Source organism: Molothrus ater, chromosome 3 (genome assembly GCF_012460135.2).
Source record: "Molothrus ater isolate BHLD 08-10-18 breed brown headed cowbird chromosome 3, BPBGC_Mater_1.1, whole genome shotgun sequence".
In the NCBI taxonomy this organism is placed as follows: Eukaryota; Metazoa; Chordata; class Aves; order Passeriformes; family Icteridae; genus Molothrus; species Molothrus ater.
The window spans coordinates 49,318,490-49,344,700 of NC_050480.2; the positions used below are offsets into that span (position 1 = coordinate 49,318,490).

The 26,211-nt window shown below is 39.2% G+C and overlaps 1 protein-coding gene across 1 annotated transcript; it reads right to left on the reverse strand.

Moving 5' to 3' along the window:
• On the reverse strand, nt 1-24,847 carry BCLAF1 (BCL2 associated transcription factor 1). Its single transcript, XM_054514158.1, is given in 15 exon segments — nt 1-370; nt 511-720; nt 2,352-2,498; nt 6,716-6,896; nt 8,043-8,218; nt 8,890-8,974; nt 9,869-9,974; nt 12,659-12,828; nt 12,939-13,465; nt 13,467-13,611; nt 15,041-15,946; nt 16,798-16,921; nt 17,782-17,874; nt 18,874-18,941; nt 24,707-24,847. Coding segments are annotated over 12 exon segments (2,763 nt in total). The 5' UTR covers nt 16,902-16,921; nt 17,782-17,874; nt 18,874-18,941; nt 24,707-24,847; the 3' UTR covers nt 1-364.
• Between the last annotated feature and the right edge of the window lie 1,364 nt (nt 24,848-26,211).

The window sequence follows — 26,211 nt, forward strand, 5'->3', positions numbered from 1 at the left end:
TTTTAGGTGTGCAGAGCTGTAAGTTTACTTCAGAATAAAACACAGACATAGGGGAGAATCAAAACTTTTAGAGTTGTACTTGACCATATATTTGGACAAAGCAGAATTACACTGCATATAACAAACAGTAAAATTTCTTAAAAGTTGTTACAAATATTTTACTTTCTACCTGTACGATCATTAACATAGTTTACTATATCATGATTTTTTTCTAAAGGCTTAAAACAAAAACAATCTCTCTAAACTACTTTCCAACAGTAAAATTTAAGTAAAATGCTTACATTCATTTGACAACAAAAAACATATTAAAAATGTTGTGTGGGTGGTGCAAGAGCTGCTCTTTCAGCTACAACTTTCTTCTGGGTTATTCCTGTGGAAAGAAAGAAAATATTCTTGTTGTAAACTGTTAATAATCAAACTCCAAAACCTTTAAAGTGATCCCTACATGCAGCCAATTACTTGGCAAGTGCAAGGTGAACCACCTAATCTGCAATTCACTGAACAATTTACCTTTTCCTCTTTGCGTCTGTCCTTTTCTTCATTATTCTCAATTGTTTCTTCCTCATCTTCCACAATGCCATCCCCTTGATATTTGTCATGCGTCCACTTCGGACTGCTGCCTGACTTTTTGAAGTTAAAACGCCCTCTGCCACGCTGGAAAGTACCACGGCCTCTTCCTCTTTTGGCCCAATAATCCACACCATCATCTCTGTCATCGTGCTACAATAACACCAGAAAAAGAGTAAGGTTAGACACCTCTTAAATGTACCCCATAATGTTAGTATGCTATAGCAAATGTATAAAACAAGGTTTTAAATGTTAATATGTTAAAAAGTACTCTTTTTAACTCAATATGTTAACTCATTATGTTAAAAAGTACTCTTCAGATTGCAATTACTCTTAAAAGGCATAATGCTGTAACTAAAACCACAACACCACGGTTTGAAGAGCCCACAATTCACTGTGGGTCTACTTCAATGCAAGTAACAAATCACTTGTCTGTAACTTACACTCAGAATTAAGAATTACTAGTTTTGAGGGGAAAAAATTACTAGTTTTGAGGGGAAAAAATTTAAAAGAAGCTCTAGGAAAGTGCTAGGTTACTTTAGCACAAAGGGAGTTCTTTATACTTCACAAGAGGCAAATGAAGGCAGTTTTCAGAAAATCTGCCCCACCAGCACAACATAGGGCAAATTAAGTTCAAACTGTTTAAGTCTAACATTACCAAACAATATTCGAGGTTCTCTGGTTTTGTTTGCTGTCTTGCTACCAAATACAGCCTTAGATAGTTAGGTATGTTCTCACAATCATTTTACACACTGCATGAAATCTACAAACCGTTATTCAATTTAAAAAAAATGTTTCTATTTACAGTGGTGAGGTACACTTGCTTCAACATATGGTTTTTCTTAACTTGTGATTTGGAAAGAAGTCTGAACTATTAAACACGTATCACACCCATATAATGCAGCTTAATTATACAGAAGTAGTTGAAGGGCGGCTTATTTAATTTAAAACATTTTTAGAAATTCAAGTTTAATAGCTAAAATTGATTGTTCTAATATCATGAATAGATTATCACATCTCTGTTTACAGATCAGAAAAGTTTAGATATGTCTAGGAAGACAGAACTCTTTAATGAAATATCTGAATTGTGACTGCATTATCTCTTAGTTACCCGCTAACATATTTGTGACAAGCTATAATGTTACAAGAGAAGGTATTATCTTCATTACTTATCATCTTTTAATGAAACAATATCCTTCAAAGTTTGCGTTGTTCCAGAAATGACTGGAGCAGACACCACACATCCAGTGTACTGCACTACTTAGAGTAGTTACATCAAGGGTCCTCCTTTCATAATCCAGATGGGAGAAAGGCATCAAAACTGTGGTGATTTTCTTGTGACTATCACAGTACTCAGAGCAAAGAACTGCTCATAACAGAGTCTGTATATGAAAATCCACAAATACTGTCAGCTTTTCCTGATCTTTCATTTCTGTAGACTTCCAGACCAATCTAAGACAAATCTCAAACGTCATACAGATGTAAATCCAGGAAAACACAGCACAAGCCTTTCTGGCTTAAAGTTGGGTTTTAATAAATTTTGTCTGAACCTGCCTTCTTCCCCACTCCCTGATGAAATTTTTGGAGATAAATTCCATGTCAGGCCTCAGTTACTGCCAGCCTGCTGTAGAAAGATGAAAGATAAGCAGAACCAACCACTACAGCCACTCTGATACTCTCACAGTTACTCTTGTCCCTGTCCATACATGCATGCTACTTCTACGCTTGTAGAAAGTTTGAAAAAAAAAAAAGCATGCATAAGACATCAATTTCTCCACACCCACCAAGAAGTATTTCTTGCTTTTTGGGGTATATTCAGGATCCCACTCCTCTTCCTTCGGTCTCTTCTGAAAAGTAGTATTTGAGTTGCTGGGACCAGTATTTGTTCCAGCAAAGACTCCTCTGGCTCTTCCTCTGCCCCTAATTCGAAACTGATTAACCAAGATGTCATTTAAACCATTTACATAACACCACAAAGTAGAGTCAAGTTCTCTATTACTGAAAATACTTTCTGTGCTTAATTACAGTATCTGCAAGTGGAAAAACCATTTTCAAATTCACATACTACCTTAAGTAATATATTCAAGCATTCATTTTGAAATAATGATTCCATTCAACTTAATTGAAACACATTTGAGTTCTTGGCATAAGTTCACCCACAACCACTGAAAAGAAATTTGACTGCTAGTAAACCAGTATGTTGGAACAAAAGGTCACAAGAAGCTTCTGAAGCTGTTTAGACAAAAAAAAAAAACCCAGGAGGAAAGCTAGACTAAAACAGGGACAAAACTGTCAGGGGAAAAAGAAAGGTATTTATGGAGTCAATTGAATCATTTATGAAAAGGTGATTCTGGAATACATACTAACTGCAGTTTTCACAGGAGTATATCCACTGTGTGTTACTCAAGCATTCTTAACTGAGATTCAAGAATGCACCTCAGGCCAAATTACATTTCAAATGAGTAAATTCTTTACTCAGAAAAAAGTCAATAGCATGTACTGTGCAGAGCAGCAATGCTTAAAGTGAAAAGGAGTGTTTTAAATATTCTTTATAATGAATTACTGAGGTTTTAAAATGCTAGGCTGGTGTCCTGCGTTGGCTATTTGATGCTTGTATCCCCAACTGTCTGTTCTGTTTATGCTGAATAATAAGTTTTGCACCATTAAGGCTTGTTCCAGAGAGTGAAGGGGGGAGAGAAGAAGCAGCAGTTTGTTTCAGACACTGCACTCCTCCTCCACATTCCTGCTCCTGACTGTGTTGTCTGCGGATGGACAGACAGCGGGACGGAGCTCTCCTTTGCTTTTAGTTAGCTTTAGCTAGCTGAGGCAGAGAGGTTCCCTGGACTGTGGGATTTTATTTCTTTTCTTTGGACCTGTTCAAACCTGCTCTGGACTGAACATCCAGCAGAGCACTGGCAGCTCACACCTGTGGCCCACCTGGGCCAGGCCTGGGCTGCGGCATTTCCAGCGCTGGAGGGACTGATCAGAGACTGAGCGAGCTGAGCTGTAACCTGGGGAGGGGACTTTTCTGAGTTTGTCATCTCTTTTGGAGCAGCAAGGGGTTTTATTGTTTAATATTGTTCAGATTTTACTGTTTAATAAACAGGTTTTTCCACTTTTCTCCAAGGAGGTTTTTTTTTTCCGAACCGGTTGGGGAAGGGGCCAATTGAATCTGCTTTCTAGAGGAACCCCCTGGGGGGGGGTTCAGTTCCAAATCTGCCCTGAACCAGGACAGCTAGAAAGTCTCACACCAAAAACCATCCTTAACTCAGAATTCACTGAGTAGTAATGTATACAGTTATCTTAGCATGTAAATACTTAGCTTGTAGAAAACATTAAATGAGTTTATATCCTTCATTGAAGTGGAGAAGAAAGGTTAGTTGGGGAAGATAAGACTGCTAAAAACTAAGAGCACAATTTCCAAAAGTAGCCTACTTAAAAACACAAAACTGCATCTTCAGAGTAATAGTACAAAAATATGACTGGAAGCTAATTTATTTGTTAAAAATAAGCGTGTTTCATAAACATAGATCAATAATATATATAATTAATGAACTCAAAAGGTAAGTGTTACGCATACTTAGTACCACAAAGCTCTGAAACTTCTAATGCAGAATTTATGCTGGACAGATTTAAAATTACTCTGAAATCAAACCAACTGTAAAACAATCTGTAGAAGGCTCATAAGACCTATCCAATACTCTGAGATTCTGGGAGAAAAAGAAAAACAATCAAAAAATTGTTTGGAGTGTCTGTCATAGCAACAGACTAACTGTACAAGGGAGGAAGTAAGGTATGCTTTCTTGATTTCCAACAGCTTTATAAAATTAGGGCACAACAAAGCGTAACCTGGGGGAAGGGGCAGATGACAGGATTAATAAAAGAGAAAAAAGAGATATCAGTATTTCCTGGTATTCAGTCCTGTGATCAGATTCCCCTTAAGAAAAACATCTACAGTTTTCCTAACCATTTTATTAATGCTTCACTGTACCAAATCATCTTTCAGGTAAAGAACTACAGGACATAAAATCTACTATGGTGTTAACTTTATGGGCTTATTTATTACAAAGACTACCACAAAAAAAGACAAGTGTATATTTTCTATATAGAACTCACTTTAAACAGAGCTGCTACACATAATTCATTCATATATGGATACTAATGACATTGCCATTGAAAAATTCCAATTATCCTCATTTCTGTGTCCATATTTGAAAACTATTCATGATGCTTATGTATGGGAAGCCTAGAACCCAAGAGGATTGTGTACTAGCCGAAGTTAGAGAAAAACCACTGCTGACTTAACATTAGCTTGCTGGATAGGGAAGATGTTAGATTCTCCAAGGCTTTCTGTTAGGAGAAAGATTTAAAACCAAAGCATTTTATTTACTCCAAAAGCAAAGCAGTAATAACTGGAATGCAGCCACTATTAGCCTGTATTTACAAACACATTCCTATGCTACCTGGTCTGTGTTTTTTGATACCATCCAAGATATATCCCTAAAGAGGAGATCTGAGTCAGCAATTTGCCTATTTAGATTCACCTGCTCAGACACTTTGTTCCAAAAGCCTGTGTGTGACCATGGATGGTGTTAAGGAACATTAATTAACCTGTTATCACTGTATAGACCAAATTGGTAGTCACTAGCAATTAAACAAGTAGAAATCTATTAACTTTCCAGTTCCCATCTACCTCAATTGCATATGAAGTAGCACCTATCTCACAATACATACGATCTGGTTTTATAAAGCAGGAAGGCTTCAGTGAATTACAAGTTTTCTCCCACTAAATCTCCTTGACAGGAGATGGAGTTTTAAGCTCCCTTTTGTTTAACTTCTGTTTTGTTTGTGCCATTATTTTATATAGCTAGAAATTGTGCTGATAGTCATATTTGATGCCTACACCATCCAGGGATTTATATACTTATGCCACATATTTCCATAGCATAACTATATAAAAAACAAGAAGAAAGGAGGAAATTATGCACTTCTAGTATTAGAAATTTAGAACTTTGCATTTTCCTCTAGGTAGCTATAGTTTTTTAGATGGAGGTTTCAAGCCTCAAGTGTTGGCACATGCCACATGCATTTCAGACACTCTTATGTGTAGTTCAAAACTTTTTTTTTTGCATGATTAAACATTTATACTAAACACTGCACTTTAGCATTATTTGATCTCAATTACAGGCTACATTAAGAAATTATTGTTGAAGTATGAAATTGCTCCTACTTATTATGTAAAATGGTTTTTCCCAACCTACACAGAACTTGAACTTTTTTGTGTGTTTAGCTGTGGTCTGGAGGTCTACTTTGCCATGTTGTTCAGGGGTGGGTGAGTGGTGTCTGTTCGTAGGTTGTTTTGGGTTTTGTTTTTTTTTTGTTTGGGCCGTATGGTGTTTTTAAGTGCTCCCTATCTTTTTCAAGGCCTTCTTTATTGATTCCTAGTTTTTCCAAATGCATCTACGTTTCCCAGTTATACATCAATAATTACATTACCATGGAATCTGAAAGTTTAAGATTTTTCTGAAGACTAGAGTGGTCAATATGCCACTTTCCAAATCACAATGCTTAAATACATTCCAGAGGTAGATCAATGAACTTTCATGCTCAGTGGCTAGTCCAAGCCAAAGAAACACAAAAATACCAAGTATACCATCTCCTCAATACAGCTGTTTCAAGGCTGACATTTATTTTTAATTATGTGCCATTCTCTATATAAAAAGTTGCAGGCATTACACACAAAGGAGTGCAAAACCAAACCAACATGAGAGGGAAAAACAGAAGGTGCAGGGAGCTAAGGGTTATCAGGACCCAAGACTTAAAATTTACAGAACAGTGAATTTTCAGATCCTGTTAGGAAGCAGCATTATAAAAGAAGAGCAAGGAATAATCCTGTTTCCCCAGACCCTTATGCTAGGATCTGTAATGTCATGCTAATGTGTATTTACAGATCATTCAAGTGCTACTGGTGAGTGCTGGGGGAAAAAAAAACAAAGACTCAATATTTCAGGTTTGGTATATCACATAAAGACCTCAAGTCTAGCCTAACACAAATCACTACAACACTCCCTCATCTACTTTGTTCCACTATTGCCACTATTGGCACTATTGGTGAAGTGTTTGGGGGCAGAATAGGAGAAAAACTTACAAAGGTGCCTCTTGGCCTGTTGACTCCTGCAAAACCAGAGTATTCTTTCTGTTCATGGTGGGTTTTGAACTCTTCATCTCTTTCTTTCTTGCAATCCTTTTCTTCTCGAGAACTGGATGAGGAAGAAGATGGGGAGGAAGATGGGGAGGACCGAGCACGGTCTTGGTCTCTTTTTTGTTTACTGAAAAATAAAAAAATATACTATGTGCTATTTTAAACGTACTAGATAGTCTGTAACATGCTATACTAAACCGGGTCTCTATTTTATGAAAAACTAACCCCCTTCTGGTTATAAAGTCACACGTTACATATCTGAGATATTAAGGCGAAGGATATTTCCACTTTCCAGCCTCCTCTGACACATTTAAGTGCACTAAATGCATATTATTGCTGGTGAGTTGGAAAGCAGCAGTCTGCAAACTGTGAGATACAACTTTTCTAGATTCTGATGCCATGAAGAGATGCTGTTACTTTTAAGATCTGCCTTTCTTCTGAGGCAGAAAAACAGAAGTTAAAGGGAAAAACCCCTTAAGGTAAAGCTTTACAGTAACTTGACACAGTTCAGTTTGCACACTGTTGAGAGGTATGGTATGGGCTTCCCTACATAATTGGCTGTAGGGAAATTAGCCAGTGGAAAAAAATGTGGATACCAAAGTCAAAGTAAATGGGAAACAGGAAGTGTAAGTAAAAATTCACTTTATATATATATATATACAGTACAAAGCAGGGAAAAATTCCTACAGCAAAATTTTTAGTAACCCCATAGTGGTATTAAGTTGACCCAATTTACAAGATTTTAGCATTCTATTCAAAGAAAGGTCATACCTGAAGTAACTCTTACCACTTCTACACAGTATCCACTGAGATATGCTAACATTTCTTTCTTAAAACAGCCCACTGGCTTTAGACAAATTTAGAAATTCCCCTTCTCACCCATGTTAAAACCTAAGTATCAGTAAAATTCTCATACTCTGGGTGTTATGAGTTGAAAAAGTGCGGAATCAAGCATAACGAACCAAAGTTCTTACACAAACTGTTTATAGAAATGTACTGCATTGAAGTCCAACCTCCTGATGTAGCCTGGATAATAGGACAGATTAATTTGTCATTTTTTTTTTCAGTGTTAGCTTGCTATTCCAAAGTTTTTGTCCTCATCCACCATAAGCCGTGTAAAAGACAGATAATACATATTTGCTGTAAAACAAATAATTTTAATTGTTTAAAATTAAATGATCCATTATACATTGAAAATTGAAAGCAATTAAGCTTACAATTACAAAAGGCTAATTAGAAGCTAAAATCCTCTATAGGGACATCAAATATTTACCTGTCATCTTTGTAAGATTTGTAATCCTTGTAATCTTTTGGAGTTTTCTCTTGCTTTCTTGACCCACTGGATTCCCTGGAACCCTTAGAGTCTCCTCGCTCCTTACTTCGTTCTTTTCTACGTCGGTCAATGTCATGCCGAAGATCAGCAGAATCACACCTTAATTTTTTATCTCCCTGTAAACAAATATATATTTTGCAACAAAATATTGAAATACAACATCAAGAGAATCTTAGTGAAAAGGCAAGCTGTGCATCAATTAAAATATAAAAAGATAGAATTTACCTATTTTTCAACAAACTTCAGCACACAAACTGACTCTGCCCTTTACATGCAATGGCTACATGTAAAAAAAGAACAACTAAGAATTTCAGTTTCAAACAATCATTCCCATCAAGTCAATTGGTGTCTAGTGTTTGATGATACAGACCACAACAATACATGGTTTGAAGAGATAATTAAGTATTTATTTCTTCTGGTGAATTGTTTTTAAACAGAGCACAACCACCTTTGTAGTTCAACCACACTACTTACTGACCATTTTGGTATTTCCCTCTGCCCCAAACCTAATCTTTGTCCTTGGGCAGCCTACTGGTCAAAAAACATGCAAGAAGAAAGGAAGCATGGCAAAAGACTTGACCTTATGTACCATTCTATTAATACAGCAAAATTACACTACTAAACCAGCTTCTTGATAATATGTTTTACTCAAAAGGAAAAAAAATCTAAATGCAAGTACTCTAGGTACAATACAATTTTGTATTTTTATACAGAAAACCAGAGATGAAGTTGAGATTTAAAATGAGACTAAGTTTAGAGGCAGATAGGACATTTACTTAGAACCTACTTTTTGACTTTCTTCCTTAAAGACTCTCTCTTCACCTGTTAAACGGGTATGCTTCCTCAGGGTACTTGGAGAGATGTCAATCCTCCTAAATGTAAAATAAAAGCAGTGTCTTGCCATACATGTATATGACTGCTAACAGCCTCAGACATTTCAACAGAAAACTGACAAACCAGGCATTTTTGCAGTAGAATAAACTTTTTGGATTATTAAACCTCACCATCAGAATACAGAAGCAGACTAAAAATGAAAAACCGTAATTCTGTTCTGTGTGAAGTATGCTAAAAGACAAATACAGAAAACAGGCAGACTGATGTTTCACATTTTAAGTATAGTTTGGAAGACGGAAAAAATGTTTAATGATTTATTTCAAAAGAACCAGTATACGTAGCCAGTTGAAAGCCCACCCACTCCAAGAAACCATTAGCACTATGATAGTTTGCTGTAAAGTTAAAAGTTCTAAACAAGAAAAATTGTGAAGTTAGATACTGTATCCTCACATGCAACACAAATATAGTACACTGCATCATAAAACTAGAGCACATGATCAGACACTACATCTGCATGCCTACCTTCTTACCTTTTAGATTCTCAGATTTTTCAAAAAACTGCTGTAAATTAACACACACAAAAACTAAAGTAGTATGAGATGGAACATTTCACACTGAAGAAGAAAGATGCATGTACAGGGCTTCTTTTCATCTTCAAGACATATGCCCCTCAATATTTGAGCACTGCATGTGAGAAAAGTAAATATATCCCAAATGAGATACAGAGGTAGAGAAGACATCTGTCACAAAACCAGAGATGAAGCCAGACCTGACTCAGATGAGTTCTCTTTTACAGAACGGTTTTTATTTTGTATTTTGTAATTACACAAATTACCTCATCCAGATTAGAAAAAGTATTCTGGGTTCTCAAAATAAATATTAGAAGACATTATTTGAAACACAAAGCATCTGCATATGCAGTTAACATATACCTATGTATTTCTGGGCTCTTTTGTCGGGTGCAGTGCTCTTCACTTGCTTTTTGATACGCAGTGAACCTCTCATTTAGGGTCATTCCAGCCGACTTGAAGTATTGCTCTGTTGGTTACAATAGAAAAAACACTGTTTCATTAGTTTCATTCAAATGCCACGTATTTCATTCCTGACAGAAAGGCAAGTAGCAGGCAAAACCCACAGTACTTTCAATAAATTTATCAGGACAAGCAAATGTGGCGTTTTCCCTATTTTTACACACACTGTAACCCAAACAAAATAACAGCGCACAGCATCACTTCAAGTCTACTACGTACGCCATGACTGTATCACATCTAATTCAAGCATCATTTACTGACTGGACTTGCTCATTTTCAGTGACATTTTCCTCTAATGATAAAGAGCAATTTCTTAAATTGTTATTTTATATTTTGCCCACAATAGAAAGTGAAATTACTTTTGAGTCCTGAATATTTGCAGCAAGTACACTTTACCATTCATCTCATCTCTAACTTAAAATAAGAATTAGTGCAAACATTTAAGTAATGTCCGCTTCAATAACTACATGAATGACCTAACAACTCTTTTCTTAAAGGAATACAATTTCTTGATTGGGTGATGATAAACGATTAACACACCTATGCATAAATAAATTCATTTAAGCATCTGGCATCTTGGCAAACTTGACAACTTCTCTGACAGATTTTCTCCTTCCTTCAGAGACAGTTAAATTAGCCACAGCAAAACTCAGTTTTTAAACCAGCTCAACAAATGTGTTTAAATGTAATATAGAAATACATAAAAAGTCATGAGCTATGAAATGTTACATATGAAGCAAGCTATCTGCTAACAGGTCAACATACATCTGTATCAACTTACCGCCCGGCATCCAGCATTTGTCTCATAACCAACCATTAAAACTTGAAACGGCCACTACAAGGGTAGTGCCTCAATCATAATTCCATCAAACACAGGAATTTGAGCTAGTAATTCTGTTTTTATGCCATTTTTGCCAGGAAGACAGAAGGTTCAACTTTGCCTGTTTGGCATCTGTATCTTTCAACAGCTATTTTACTTTTGTAACATGGATTTTGCCATTTCAAAACACATTCCAGGACCTAGTTACAATGAAAAAGAAAACATCACTGGGCATTTTCAGCTCTACATTAATAAAGAGCTGTTCAGACTGGTCGCATCACACCAATAATGAACATAACTTCAGTTTGTCAAAAAAGTTACAAAAACTCTGATCACAGACCACAGTAAATCTGAAACTTAAAGAGATGTTCTGCTTCCAAAACAACCATAACAGTACACATTCTAGTAACTTGACCAGACAGGTTGTTAAATTTATAAGATATTCAACATAGAAAAATTTACAGAAAATGTCTATTCTGTGATCAACATGTGAGAGTTCCGCAAGTACTATTTTTACCTACAGCTACATATGTATCATATAAGCAAAAATTTACAGAAGCTCTCACTGGATTGAGTCTTATATTTATTTACACATCAATAAATAGATATGTTCACAACAAATCATTATACACTAAACAGGTATCCCAATATTTTTTTAACTAATACATTATCTTAGTCCATTATCATTGACTATTACTTTGTAAGCAATTCAATATGAAGGAAATAACTTGGCTTTAGTAATCTGAATTATGTCAACAAAATGGAGATTTTTAACTGAATTTAGCACAATTTTAACTGAATTTCTAGTACACAAATCTCAGCAGTTTTAGAAGGTAATGCATCTTAAAAACAATGCTTACAGACAGGTTCATTGAAACTGGTACCTAATTAAGCATTTGCACTTTTCCCTTTACTGTGGTGATACAGCAGAATTACTTTCATCGGCTTTGTACTATCTCAGTTACATTTAACACAACAGCAAGACAAAAGTCCAGTGAAATAAAGCAAATGCTATAGAAAAAAAAAACATTTAAAGAACACTCTAGACATCCCCAGGGAATTTTAGGAATTATCTATTGTCCCATAAAAATACTTCAGAGGATATGACCTAAATGAAACATATCTACTTTGATATGGTATCATATGGTCCAGGTTTGGATTTCAGCAGTTTTGGGGGAGGACTTCTGTTGTATTGGTTTGTTGAGGGTGTTTCTTAGTGTTTATACAAAATAGCCACTACTGTTATATCAGAAAATAATTTAGTGTATAACTCATGTAATGGAGGTTTATTTAGCCACTGCCACGTTTGTGTAAGTGAAATTCCTGAAAATATTGTCATATAGCAATAAAACACATTATAACCATGAACTTTACTACCATTTAGAATACAATTTATCTTAAATCTTCCTGAGGGGGAAAAAAACCCCTTCTAATAAGAATCTGGAGATTACCTCTAGGATGCTCCAAAAGGAATGCCATTGTTATTTACAGTCCAAAGACATCTGTCAACCCACACCATAAAATTTAATATAAAATTGTATGGTAAACTCATTAAAATAAAATAAGAAAAACTGACCAGTGTATGTGTAAACTACACTGCAGAAATTCAAACTTTCTATGCTACCTAGGATCAAACATTTATCCGGAAACATAGAATACCTGCTATTATACTCTACACTGCTTGTGATTCTTTTGTCCTAGTTTCTGTGGCTATTATTTTTCTAATTATTTTCATGCATACCTCAACAGGAAGAAAGTCTGGGTAAATCACAACATTAGAAGAGACCTGAAATCTTCCTGTACTAGAAACAGCAAATGGACTTAAATGAACTTGTCAGCCACGTATCTGGTACAATAAACTAAACACATACCTTTGACATGGTGAACCAAGGACACAATGTGCTGAATAAATGACTCTGATGTGCTTTTGCTGGCCTGTGGCAACTTAATGTGGTCAAAGATGGATCGGAACTCTTGCTCCTTCTTGACGGAATGGACAAGTGTGCTAGCAAGCAGCCTGTCTTTAGTCAAGGAAGCAGGTCTAAAATGCATCAACAACAAAGAGACACACAAAAGAAACCACTAGTTTAAATAAATACGAACAACATTGCAGGCAGGTGGAGAACCACACTGTAAAGTGGAATCATTTACCTATTGGAATCATCAAGAGGTACTGGTGCCATTTTGAGTTTAACTTCAGGACGATGGGAGTCACTGGCTATCATTTTGATCCTAAGTGGGCTCTCCTCTCTGAAGGTGGATTTTTCTCTCGCATCCAGATTCTTGTGTAGAGGAGGACTGTAATCAAAGAGTTCTTTGAGCTTTTCAGACTTTACCTGCTCAGGTGACTGAGTTTCTTTCTTCATCATTAGTCTCTCAGAACTCTTGTCTTCTTCCTTGTGCTTATCTTTTGTTGCACTAGGCCTTTCCACTACATAGCCAGTCTCTTTAGGCTTATAACTTTTCTCATCTCTAAATCCATCGCTCTCTCTATTGCCCTTGATTGATACTTTAGATTTGTATTTGGTTCCTTCCTCCTCAGCATTCCGGTGAGATGCAGTAGGAAAATTTTTACCCTGATCTGCCAGGACAGATTTTCTGAACTGTCTGTAATCCTCTGTCTCCTCTGTGTCCTCCCCTTCAGAGTCATTAAACTTCTCCTTCCCAGTCTCTTTATCAACGAAAAAAATCTAAAGTTTCCTGTTCCTCCCATTCCCTTTCTCCCTCTGTCCTCCCTTTTTCTGATCCTCTCTCCTTCTGGGCCTCCTTCTCCCTGGTATTACCCCTATCAAGCAGGTATACTCTAGACTCTTCATCTGTGTACCTGTGGATAGCAAAGAAGACACTGGTAACTCTGGATTGCATTCATTCCAGTTCACTTGCATTCCCCTTTTGTGTCAATTCCACACCAAGAAGAAGATGAAAATACATTCCTTCAAGCAATTAACTTTAGCATGCAATGCTTGGCACATCATTAACACTGCATCCACTGTCATATATGCACTAATGGAGGCATCTGAAGAATATAATGCCTTTCTGTAGAACGCCTAGAAATTCACTTGCTTGTTTTCTTAATCAGTACCCAGTTTCACATTCTCTCTCATTACACTAGTAATTTTTTCCATCAAATTCACATGGTTTGAAAACTCAAGACCGCAATTCATTTTGCACTTCTTTTGCTGAAAGAGTTGAAGTAGTAGCATAAAAAAAGTGAATTATTTTCAAGATCCTGCACATTACTAAGATAATTCCACAATCTGGCACAGGCTTGGTACATTCACTATATTGTGTTCAAGCAGGGAACCATTAGAAGGCAGCTCTCCTAAACACAGAAACATACCAAGCAATTATTTCAGCCACTGCCTTATCTGTATGCTATGTTCACACAGGTTCTAATATCTTCACCAACTCCAACACATCTGATGCAAGAGAAGTTGTATTTTTGATCTCCTAAGCAGTAACTTTTTTACATAATAAAGCACTGACTAGACAAATTAATTTAAAAGCTTACAATCAAGCCTATATAGCATAGTTACAACTTCTACTCTTTTTGTAAGAAATCCACCTGAAACACCAGTCACATTCAAAAGGAACAGTCTAATGCCAGTAAGACTCTAACAACTTGCAAAAATTACTACTATGTCAAACTTTTTAAGAACAAACTGAAGAATTTTACATTCATTGGAATATATACACTGAATTTCCTTCCATCAACAGCATTATATTCCTAGAATACCAACACATACCCTCTTTGATAAGTAATGCAATTCAAGACATCAAAGTTTTCATACTTCATGACACAATTAGCCAACTGATGCTGTTTATGTCAACATAAAAAAATTATTGCACAACATGGACATTTCTAGACTTCCAGAATACTTGCATTTCAAACTACATGAAGCATTAAAATTCTGAAATACCTGAACAGAGTTCACTATCAAGCCAGCAAGTCTGATGCACTATTCCAATTAAGATTTTTCTTAATAGTAAAAAATTGAGTACAAGATAAACCATAGAGGAAAAGCACAAACCAATTCCTCCTCAAGGATACGTGTCCCTATCTCTATTACCCAAATTTCAAGGCCTTGAAGCATCCTAGCAGGAGAAGGCATATACATCTTTCAAGCTCAATTCCAACCAGACTAGTATTACTAGCCTTCCATAATGCATTTTCCAAGGTTACGATGATGATCTTGATGAAACTCTAACAATACTTTTAAGAGGCAACAGTAGGCTTATAACTTGGTTCTTACCTTTTCATAAACTTTCCACCTTTTGCAGTTTCCTGTTCACCACCCTCAGGATAAAATGACCGCACTCGAGCCTCCTCACGGGGGGCACTCTGTGATGGGATTGTCTTTGCAGGGCTTCTCCTCGAAGGGATATGATGCAATGGGCTATTCTGAGAAGGACTATAGCGGCTAGAACCATTTCCAAGAGAACCAGAGCCAGATCTCTCAGGACTATGCTGAATGGAATGGGAATGCTGAGGTGTGTCCTTTGCTGAGTGGGCTGTGCTAAGCAGAGGGGCATCAGAGCAAGATGAACTCTGACTAGGTGGGGTGGCAATAGAAGGACTATGGGGTGACCTTGGGCTGTTATCATACGCTGAAAGGCCAGGCCAAATGTCGCCAGAAGCTGCTGATGATTTGTTAAAATCGTCAAGAGACTCCGATGGGTCGTGTTCAAATGTATCTTTCTGTTCATCTTGTGATTTATTTTTCAAGGGACTGTCTTGCAAAGGAGCCCCTTCAGTTTTCTTTGCCTGCTTTTCCAGAGATGCACGTCTTTTGGAAGAGACGGGTGATTTGCTGTATGGGGATGAAGAACGAGATGAAGAGGACCTTGGGGACCGGGAAGATCTGTAAGATCGACGAGACCTGCTCCGGGACCTCTGGGAAGACACCGACCTTCGTTTTGGACTTCTGGAACGGGAGCGGCCACGCCGAGGGCTTCTGGAGTGTCTTCGGTTCCACACAGGCCTGTAGCCTCCACGATGGTATCTACCGCCTCCTCCTTGGTAATACCCTCTACCTCTTCCTCTGTAACCATAGGGACGTCTCATTCCTCTATTATTTCTGTAATCTCTGCGATAATCTCTAGAATAAACACGATCTCTGCTCCGAGATCGGGAATATGTCCTTGACCGAGACCTGGAGCTAAAATTAAAAAACAAACATTAACATTTTACAACTGGAAAATCTGAGGAAGAAAAAAAAGTGCCTTGATGCAAAATGCTAGATTTCTCAAAATGCACTCAGAAGGCAAAGGATGCAGACTCCCTGGTCTTTAAGTAACTTCTGCAATCTCTCTTTATTTATTATTTCTGAAATAAATTAATTATAATAAACATGTCTATACTGCTAAGGACTGTGAAACCTGGCATCATGCAGTTAAGACACTACCAGCCTCATTGGCCTCCCCAGACATTTTACTAGAGATCAGCAACACCCTGGAACACAGCATTCAGTTTCTCAGCCACCACGGTTCACAGCCTGGAACAGGGAGTGACATGGCCCCCCCAGTGTAATATGCCAGCCGTGCATGGCAGCAGCTGAGACAGTAAAAACTCAATTGACCCACTCCTTATGGGAGATGGTAATGCCCACTAGTAAGTAAGATGAGGAAAACACTGGAGGCAACTGAGAAGACAACATACAGCAAAACTTATCTACTGAAGCCTTAAGCTACTTCAGATATGAAAAGTTTAGTAAGAAATAACAAATTACAGGAAAGAGACTAGATGAAGAAAACATCATGTAAAGCAGAAGGGAAGAATCAAACGGGCCAGAAATCATGAAAAACCACTACCATTCTGAAGTTATCTTGAGATACAGGAAGAGGGGGAGAAAAAAATTTAAACAAAAATTACACTCAAAGCATAGTTCACCTACTGCCTAAAATGAAACAGGATTCCAGGCTCACTTCTGCCATAGCATCATGCAAGTGAAAAATACATTATGGACAGAAACTAATATACCAAATCACCTTTTCACGCATTAAGACTTACCTGTATCTCTTTTTTCTTGAATGTGATCTGGATCTTGACCTAGAGCTGGACTGAGATCTGGACTTTGATCTTGATGAATGTGATCTAGAATTAGATCGACCCATTTTTGCTAGTAGATCTATTCCTTCCCAAAAGGAAAAGCAATGAGAGGAGGGAAAAAAATAGAAGCAACCATTTAGCATCCATGTAAATTATATAAATGAACAAAATTTGCATTTACTAAAACGACACTATTACAAAGTAGTATAGCATTTGCTAAACAAAAGAGCTTTGGAGACAGTGTAAGTACATTTATTAGTAAATTAAAAACTTAACCACATTTTAAAGAATTTAACATTACTGCAGTGCACACAGTTTCTCTGAAAACATGAAGTGTAACAGTGAAAGGTTTTTTCCAGATTCAACTGCACACAGATCCTGTAGGAGAAAGGAAGCAGCAGAAAATGAAACATTTCTGCAAATTAAGGAAAGAATAATGTAATTCCAGATATCTTTAATATATTGTAACAAAATTCTAGCTATTGTGTGGTTTATAGTTCTCTTCATTTCCAATGTACTGTTCCTTCTCCAGGAGGAGTTCACAGTCCTCAACAATGCACCATTCAAAGAAAAAGCCCTGAAGTATTTGGTCCAGCAGTTGTTAATTTGACCCACAGGCATTATTTCTCTTAACCATATGTACTAAAGCTCATCCCTCTGATCTGAACTTCCACTGCTCAAGATGCCCATCCTGCATCTTTTTAGATTAACTTAGCTTTTTAACCTACATGTAAAATGCATGGCGAACTTAAAGATTTTAACAACTAGTTAAACAATATGGTTTGCAACAAGATTCAACACACTTCAGCACAAATTAAGCTATGAAAACTATAACTGATTGTGAATCAATGACAAATAAAAGAAAGTAATTCATAATAAACTATCATTTCTTCTTATGTACAGTCAGATACTTAGAATTAGTGCTAACCATAAAAAAATACACACCTTTTCCTTTTCTTTTCGGATCAGTGGCTAAAAATCCCCAATTTAATTAATAAAAACTTTGACCCATTACCATTTTCTTTTGAAATTGCCCAGCTTTAAAAAAAAAAAAAACAAAAAACAAGTGTCACATTAGACAACCTGAATAAAAGCTATGAACAAGTAACTAGACATTTTCAGGCCTTTGAATGCTCAATTATAATCATTTAATAATAAAATAAAACAGAAACAGAAAAAATCAAACATTTACCGCTTGTATTGCAAACAGGCTTTAAAGCCTAAAATTACCGTTAAAAAATACTAGCTCAACACAACAAGTACCTTCTCTTATATCATCTTTCTCATTACCTGGGTGGTATTTAAATTATGTAAAGACAAGAACAACATTAGAGTTTTAATTAAAGTTACCAAAATTACAGAGACTTTAGACATATCTAAGAGACCCAAAAAGAGAAAAGCAGATGACCTTTCCTCCTATCAACTGGTTCCTCCTGCCCCACATGACTTTGCCCATGGGAGTTCGCATGGCCTAAGAGATGTAACCTCATCTGAAACCAGCCCAGCAAAAACTGAATTTAAACCAGACTTCCGCGTAGCTCAGAAAAAACTATTTACCTTGGCGAAGAAGAATATGTTGAATGCTCTTTTTTATTGGCTCCTTCCACTAAAGAGCAGAATTGCAGAACCTATACTCTGAAGATATTTTCTGATTCATTGAGTTCAATTAAGTTTACAGAAAACGCCTTGCAATCACTCAGGATGAATACTCACAGGCAACATAAATTTAGACCTTTTAAACTGTTTAAGGCATGCCAATTTTCCAAGAGTGACAGAAAACAAAACCTGGTGGGGTTTTTCTCTGTTACAAGTAATTATCAAACCAAACATCAGATACACAATGTTTATAATATAACTCAATCTCAGCTTTAAATTATTTGCATTCTATGTATGACAAGTACAGTTGATCTTTACAAGACAGTTTTATATACTGTAGCTTCTTACTGCAAGCATAAAATATAGGAAAGCAAAATAAGATGTAATTTTCAATAGCTGAGTTCAATCAGAACATTTAAAAAGGACTTAAGTTAAACTTACCTCAAACTGTTAGCTGATATCAATGAAGAAATTATTTCAAAACTCTGTGCTTTCAGCAATACTGAGTCCTATAGAACAAAAAGTGAGACTGTCAAAGACACAAACATTTGCTAAAAGGAAGCACCTTTTTGCTTAAATGGGTTCAAACATTAATCTCATGAAAATACAATACATAACAAATAGCAAATTTACTCTTGGACTCAGTGATGCTGCACACTAAGACCGGAGCAGCTCAAGAGCCAGCTACTACCAAAAGTGGCAAATCCCCTTCTATAGATGATCACTCCCTCCTCAGCCTTGGTAATAGGGATGTGCAACAGCCTATCCTCACCTTCAGAGCAGCCCTGACAGCCTTCAGGTCCTCCAGTGACCACTCTTGATACCTAGAAACCACTTTCATTTAACTAGGTTATCCAAGTGGCTTAATGAAGGTCCAAACTGAGCTGGATTATGGACCAAATAACAGCATGCAGCCAGAAAGAGGGAGGCAAAAAGGACAGTGGCAAACTTTTAGACCAGTTTGAACTCTAGCCCACAGCTCTGCACTTCACTAGAGCTATCTTACTGGGAAAAAAAAAATGGGGATGAGAACTCAGGCCAACGGTGAAAGCTTTATCTTTAGGTTTCTCTTGCAATGTTTACAGAAGCATTACTCTAGTATAACTTCTTGTGTAAAATGCATACATATATAATTTCACCTAAAGAGCGAACATCTTCAAGAACCAGCTCTTTTACAGTTATGCAGAAAGGAAGCATAACTGTAAGAACAAAGCCAGTTTCTAATGTATGAATTCTTCACTGGCCTCAGTTTTTAATTCCCTCCAAGCCTTAAGACTATGTACATTTGTAGTCCAACTCAACATTAAGCACACTTTTCAATTCCACTCAAGCAACAAAACGGGGATTTTACCCCAGTTTGTTACAGACAGGCTGGATCTTGAGAAATTCTGCAGCTCAACAATTCAATTCATTAAATCCAAAGGCATAATACATTGACTGCTCCTAAAGGACACTTCCACACTTGTTCATAGGTGTTTTCTTCATCTAATAGAAGAAATGTAGCATTTGTGCTCATAAACACTGCTTTCAAAAGTCCACTTACCATTCACTAGTAGTGACCAAGATATTTCCAATTTCTACAAAATATATGCTTTATTAAGATTAAGTTTTTACTTCTCATCATCAGCAAGCATGAGTCTCCGAAGGAGCACAGTAGTGTATCGGACCATTTCAGATTTTGTCTAGACAAAAGGCGAGATGGTATTAGCCAGTAAAGGGTAACGAAGGCATTCAGAAGTCTAGTACAGAAAAAGCAACACAAACTTCAAGTTCAGGCTGAGATTTTAAATGAATACTTATATAATCTATATTTCTGACTTAAACTGGTGTTAGCTGAAATCTCAAATCCTAATTTAGACAAGTCTTTAGATCCTGGGGATATGGAACAAGATAGTTGCTTCGCTTTTAAAACTTCTAAGTAGAAGACAGGATCTTAAATTACCATAACTCAAACTCTGGTAGTGAGTTCTGCAGTCTTAGAAATCTTTTCTAGCAACTGCCACAGGTGAAAAGTAGCCACACTTCTGTTTTTAAACAACACATTAGCTATACCACATCCAACCCTGGCAGCTAAAACATATCTGCTACACTTTTCCTATTTAAGTTTTTTAAGAAGAGTATGGATATAACGTTAAAAAACAAAAACAAAAACTTTTATTAAAAAACCTTAACTACTGAATAAAAAACATTTAACTATTTGCAGCTTTTGTTTCCATTTAGTTGTAATAGGTAAAACCTTGACACACAAGACCCACTTATCCAAATAACACTGATACTTAGGAACAGAAGTGAAAAGACTACATATATAGCTGAGGTTTTTTTGGTCCATGTAAATATTCTCAAAATATGCAAGAATCTAAAATTTTATTAACCTTTATTGAAGCTCATTTAGAAAAGAACTGAGGTAGTACCAGGAGTATGTAGGAAAACAGCTGTCTGTGACAGTCAGCTGCACACCTTCACAGAAAAAGTACCCACCCTCAGAGCACCACAGCTCCAACATCCTGGTTCACAGCAGCAAAGGAAACCACCCACAGCCGCTTCCTGCTCATGGCCAGGCTGCAGTGGCTACACCACATCAAGTAAGGGCACAGTAAAGGGCAATGAGAAAGAGGTCCTAAGTATTATTTGTTGCTCTCAGAAAAGACCCACGCTCTGCCAAATGTGTGCATCAACAATGTGAAAAGGTGTTGTCACTATCACCCAGCATTTAGAGAGAACCACATCTGCTAGGAACATGGCCTGTGCCTGAAACCCCAGGGCTCTAGTTCACACTAGAGCCTTTTCCCCTCTTTTTCCTCACTTTCCACCCTAAATAATTAAAAGGAGATGCCTGGCCCTCAACCACTTTCAATACAACTTTTCTTTTTTTTATATGGTTCATTACACAAACACTTGGGCCAACACAGGGAAATTGAAATAGCAGCTGGGCAGAACTGCTTCTTTTGGCAGCACCACAAACTTAAAGCTTCCCTGAAACCAGCTTGGCATAGCCTTGAGAAGCAACAAACTTGGTGGTATTTAAGATTTTTAACAGTACTTGCAAGCAGTTTTAAAAATAAAAACCAAAGCACCAAAAAACCCCACCAACAAACAAAAAACCTCACCAAAATAAACACACACATATAAAGTCAAAATAACGAAAACCAAACACACCCAAACAACCAAGACTTAACACAGAAACCACGACGTTTTCTGAAAATTGGCTAGTCCATGATCTGTCAGTTATTGAATCACATCCAGATAAGTTTCTTAATGAAAAAAACAACAGGATGTCTTCTTCTTTGGGTGTCTTCATTTTGTCTTGGCCAGCAAGTGCAACCATCAAGCAAAAACAAGGTATACAACACAAATGGACTTATCCCATCACAAGCAACACAATAAGAAGGAAGTAAGTGACACTGTCAGCATTTGCTATGTTTAATAAAAAATAAGAAGGACAAGGAAAATGGTAACCAATTCCTTTTATATAGTATTTTTAGGAGTCTTCACTACACCACTGATGTTGGAGTTCTGTCAGAGTACACAGACTGCAGATACAACACATCTCTTAAGCCGTTTATACATCACATGTAAGTTTAAGACATTTTAGGACAGTTATACCCACTTACACTAGCAAAACACTGCTTCCTCTTAGATCCATTATTTTAGCTACCCTTCCTTTATAGCTATTTCGTAGTCTGCATTTCTCTTGCTTAAACATTATTTGAGAGCTGTCAGGTAGATTTAAATAAAAGTCTTATTTAAGTAATTCACAAGCTACAGCCAAAATGAGTTTTCATTCAGAATTCAGGCTTGAAAAGACGAGATGATTATACAACCATGACAACACAAAAGGGGATAGGACAGTCTTCATAAAATTCCACAGAATTTGTAGTAGTTTCTCATAATACACCCACAGAAATAAAGTCAATCTTAATGAGACAACACTGTAAGTCATCTATTCAGTGCTTGCACATCTGCTGTGCTTTCTTATCCACTCTCTACCCCCCCTTTTTTTTTAATGTCCACAACTCTAGCAGTGGCACATCATACATAAGAATAGAACGCATTTTATAGTCACTTAAACCCATCCTACTTAGATCATCGGTGACTTGGATTCCTTCAAAAACTAAAATTCCATGGCAAATATGCCCAAACTATTATATACAAACAAGAGGTGGGAAGCACTACTTCACCCACTTATTATGCTGGAAATATCATGGAAACAGTAAAACATACAAAGGCCTTCTTCTCTCCCAACTCATAAATTTCTATACAGAAAATAACACAAAATATTTCTAAATTAAGTCAAAAATCAGCATCCTAGTAACAGCAAAATCACCTCTGCAAAACCGTCATATGATTGTTAGCTGTCTTTTATGTAATACTAATGGCAAACAAAACCATGTTTCTCCTCTAACTAAAAAAACAAAGAAACCGAAGTGACTGAGAAATGGGTCCACACACAAAAAGGAATTAGCATGCTTTTGGACACATACTCTTTTGGACAGCCTTTGTTATTTTTGTGTGTGTGTTTTACACACCGTGTTTTCATACGCCCTTACACCATGGTCTCCCCAATCTCTGCTATGAACCACACGGATTGCTGCTGCGGTAAAGGCAATCTTCCCGCCCTCATTTGTTCCAAGACTGACACCCTCAGAGGTGCTTGGTGGGCTGCAGCAGTGATCCTTAAGAAAACTACTCTGGACAAAAGCTGCCTTTTCAGGCACATCACCTCCCAGATCCCATTTACCACAAAGCTGCACGAGGCCAGTGCCAGCACAATGAACAAGCAAGCAATGCGCTTTTTCGGAATACCTTTGGGAGAAACTCTCACACTGACAAACAGAGCACTTTCTTCAGTAGCTTTCTTCACCTACCTCTGCTACCTGTAAACAAACTGCAAATGTTCTTTGGCATTCTACAAAGCCCTACAGCACTACCTCTCCTTGACAACCAGCCTGAATGTAATCCATCCAAATATCTGCACCCTAGCTCCAAACTAGGAGCTGATTTTTTTCTAGATTCCTACGACCACTTCAAGTTTTCTGCACTCTTAATGTGAACAGGCTCTTCATGGTATGTGCGCCTACCTCCTACCCCCAGGATTCTGCCAGCCTCAGCCCTCACCTGAGAATTTGCTCCACACAGGCTTTGCACGCTAAAGCCTTGTTCAGGAAAGAGGCATTCCAGCTCCAAGCACCGATGTGTGTATCACACCGAACCTCGTCTGGCCATTCAGCACAGCCTGTCACTCAACATCAAAAGCGACAAGTGGGAGGATGCAATTCTTATTTTCCCTGACACAAGACAGATACATGCCTGGAGCACACCTCAGTACCAAAGCCATTACCCTGTCCTCATTTTCCCCACTTTTGTCCAAAACGAATGATTATCAGAGAGGAGGACGAGGAGGAGGGAGGAGAAAAGCAGCTAGACAGCATTTTCCTGCAACTCCACGCTGTTTAACTAATCCCTCCCACACCAAGAACACTTAGAACTATTCTAAGTGATATTTTTATATGTTTGCATTGCTTAAGCAGTGACTACTCGCAGAGTCAGGAGCACCTTTGTTTTGCATGCCCTCGCGTCTTTCTGTAGTAAAATTTAACTGCTCCTCTGAGGACAAAACTTTGATCTCCGAGATAAACAAGTGAAGGGTTGTACTGACTTCGTAAAGGATCTACATGACACACAGAACAAGAACCTGACTTTCATAGAATTAAAGGAGAAAAGTAGGAGGTTTACAAAGGAAAGGGGAAATAACGGGAATGATCCTGCAATGGTTCCATAGTACAGTACAATCAAGACGGGCAACACAATAGTCCCTTTCAGCGAGGGGCATAAAACCTGCTGCGTTCCCTCACGGGGCTTTGCGGGCATCTGCAATCAGGGCAGGAAAGGCGCAGGGAGGCGTGGGGCACCTCAGGCACAAGCGCCTGAACCACAGCCATGCCCGAAGGGAAGTTCCTCCACCGACCGTCAAGGCTGATCCAATACCGGGAACCATCCTTTCTCTCCGGCACCGTTTCCCTCGTCCGTGTCACACCCACACTGATAACGGGGAAATTTAACATTCCCGTAACCAGCGTTGTACTACCACATCCCCTCGGGCCTTCCTGCCTCCCCCGGGGAGGCCTAAAGCCAAACGCCGCGCACCCGGGGCGCCAGCCCAACGGGGCCGGCCGGCCGCCCATTCCCCACATACCCCTACACCCCCATCCCGCCAGGCTTCCAGGAGCTCCCAAGTAGCTCCGCTGCCGCCTCCCGCCGCCCCTTCCCCTTCTACCTTCGCTTCCCGGGGCGCAGGGAGGAACGGCACCGGCTCGGTCCGGCTCCCGCGGGAAGCGGGGGCCCGCGTCAGGGCGGTGACGGCGACCGCCCGTTCCCGTCCCGTTCCGTCGGCTGGCGCGGGATAATCGGGATAATCGGGATAATGGCTGCGGAGCGCCGAGGTCACGCGGCGCGGGAAGGCGGGACGGCGCGGCGCGCGAGCCCCGCGCGCTGGGGGGCGGGGCAGGGCCGGGCTGCTCCCCCTCAGGCTCCCCCCGCCATCTTCACCCCCAACCGGGAGCCACCGCCCCGCAAAGCCTCCACGCAGCCCCTCTACCTCCGCCCTTCTCTCACCTGGCGGGCGGAACTCCCGGTGGCCCCGCTCCCTTACGGCAACAGGACGGCCATTTTCCGTCTAGTCGGAGGAAGAGACGTGAAGCCCGCGGGGAAAAGCAAAAACCACCGGGAGGGGCGCGGGGGGCTGCTGCCGCCGCCGCCGCCGCCTAATCGTCACTTCCGCTCTGGGCGGGGAAGCGCCAGCCCTGCGCTCAACGCCCGAACACCATCTTGGTTTCGGGTACCCGTCCGCAAGGAAGATGGCGGCTGGCGGCCGCTCGCCCCCGCCAGGCTGTATGCCTGCTCCGCGTCCCGCCCGCCGGGGCCCCGGCTCCCCCCGCACCGCCGCGGCTAAAAGCTATCGCCTTGTATGCTCTCGTTCCCCAAAGGGCGGCGAGAGCGCAGGGTGTCGCCGGCCGTTGCCTGGTTACCTTTGGGGCGGGGTGCGCATCCACGCACGGGAGTCGCTCGGCCGGGGCTGTGTGCGGAGCGCGGCCCGGCGCAGACAGCGGCTCCGATCCAGCGGCATTGGCAGCCGCTGCTCCGCGCACCGGCTGGGAGATGGCGGTGCCGCGGCGCTTTACTGCAGCACCTTTTGCAGCAGGCGGGCGGGCGGCCGTGGCTTGGTTGCGATACAGCAGCGCCACTTTCGGGGAAAGCGCGCCCGAGAGGCTTCTGTAGCACCACAAAGGTGCGGCCGCCGAGGGCTGCGAGTGAGCAGCCTTTGATGCACGAAGCGGTGTGTGTACGCTGGCCAAGTGCTCAATTCACGGAATCACAGAGTATTCTAAGTTGGAAGGGACCCATTTCGAGTCTAACTCTTAGCTGTGCACAAGCACAAGGACATCCCCAAGAATCACACCATTTGCTTGAGAGCATTGATGAGTAATTCACACTTTCTGAATCTTACACAGCTGATTTATTTCTTACAAGGCTATTGTCCATTATTTTTTGAGGCAAGAAACATAAAACAGCCCGCAAAAAAAAAAAAAAAAAAGGACATGCAATGCCATTTTAACATGACTGGGAGGCAGCCAAAAGCAACTGATGGAAGAAAAAGGTATGGAAGATGAGAAGCAGACATAATCCCCAAATGCTGGTTTGCTGTTCCATGTGTAGGCAAAGTGATGCACTGGTTAGGTCTATTTATTGTCGGTATTAAGTTTTTTGAAATGTAGCCTTCCG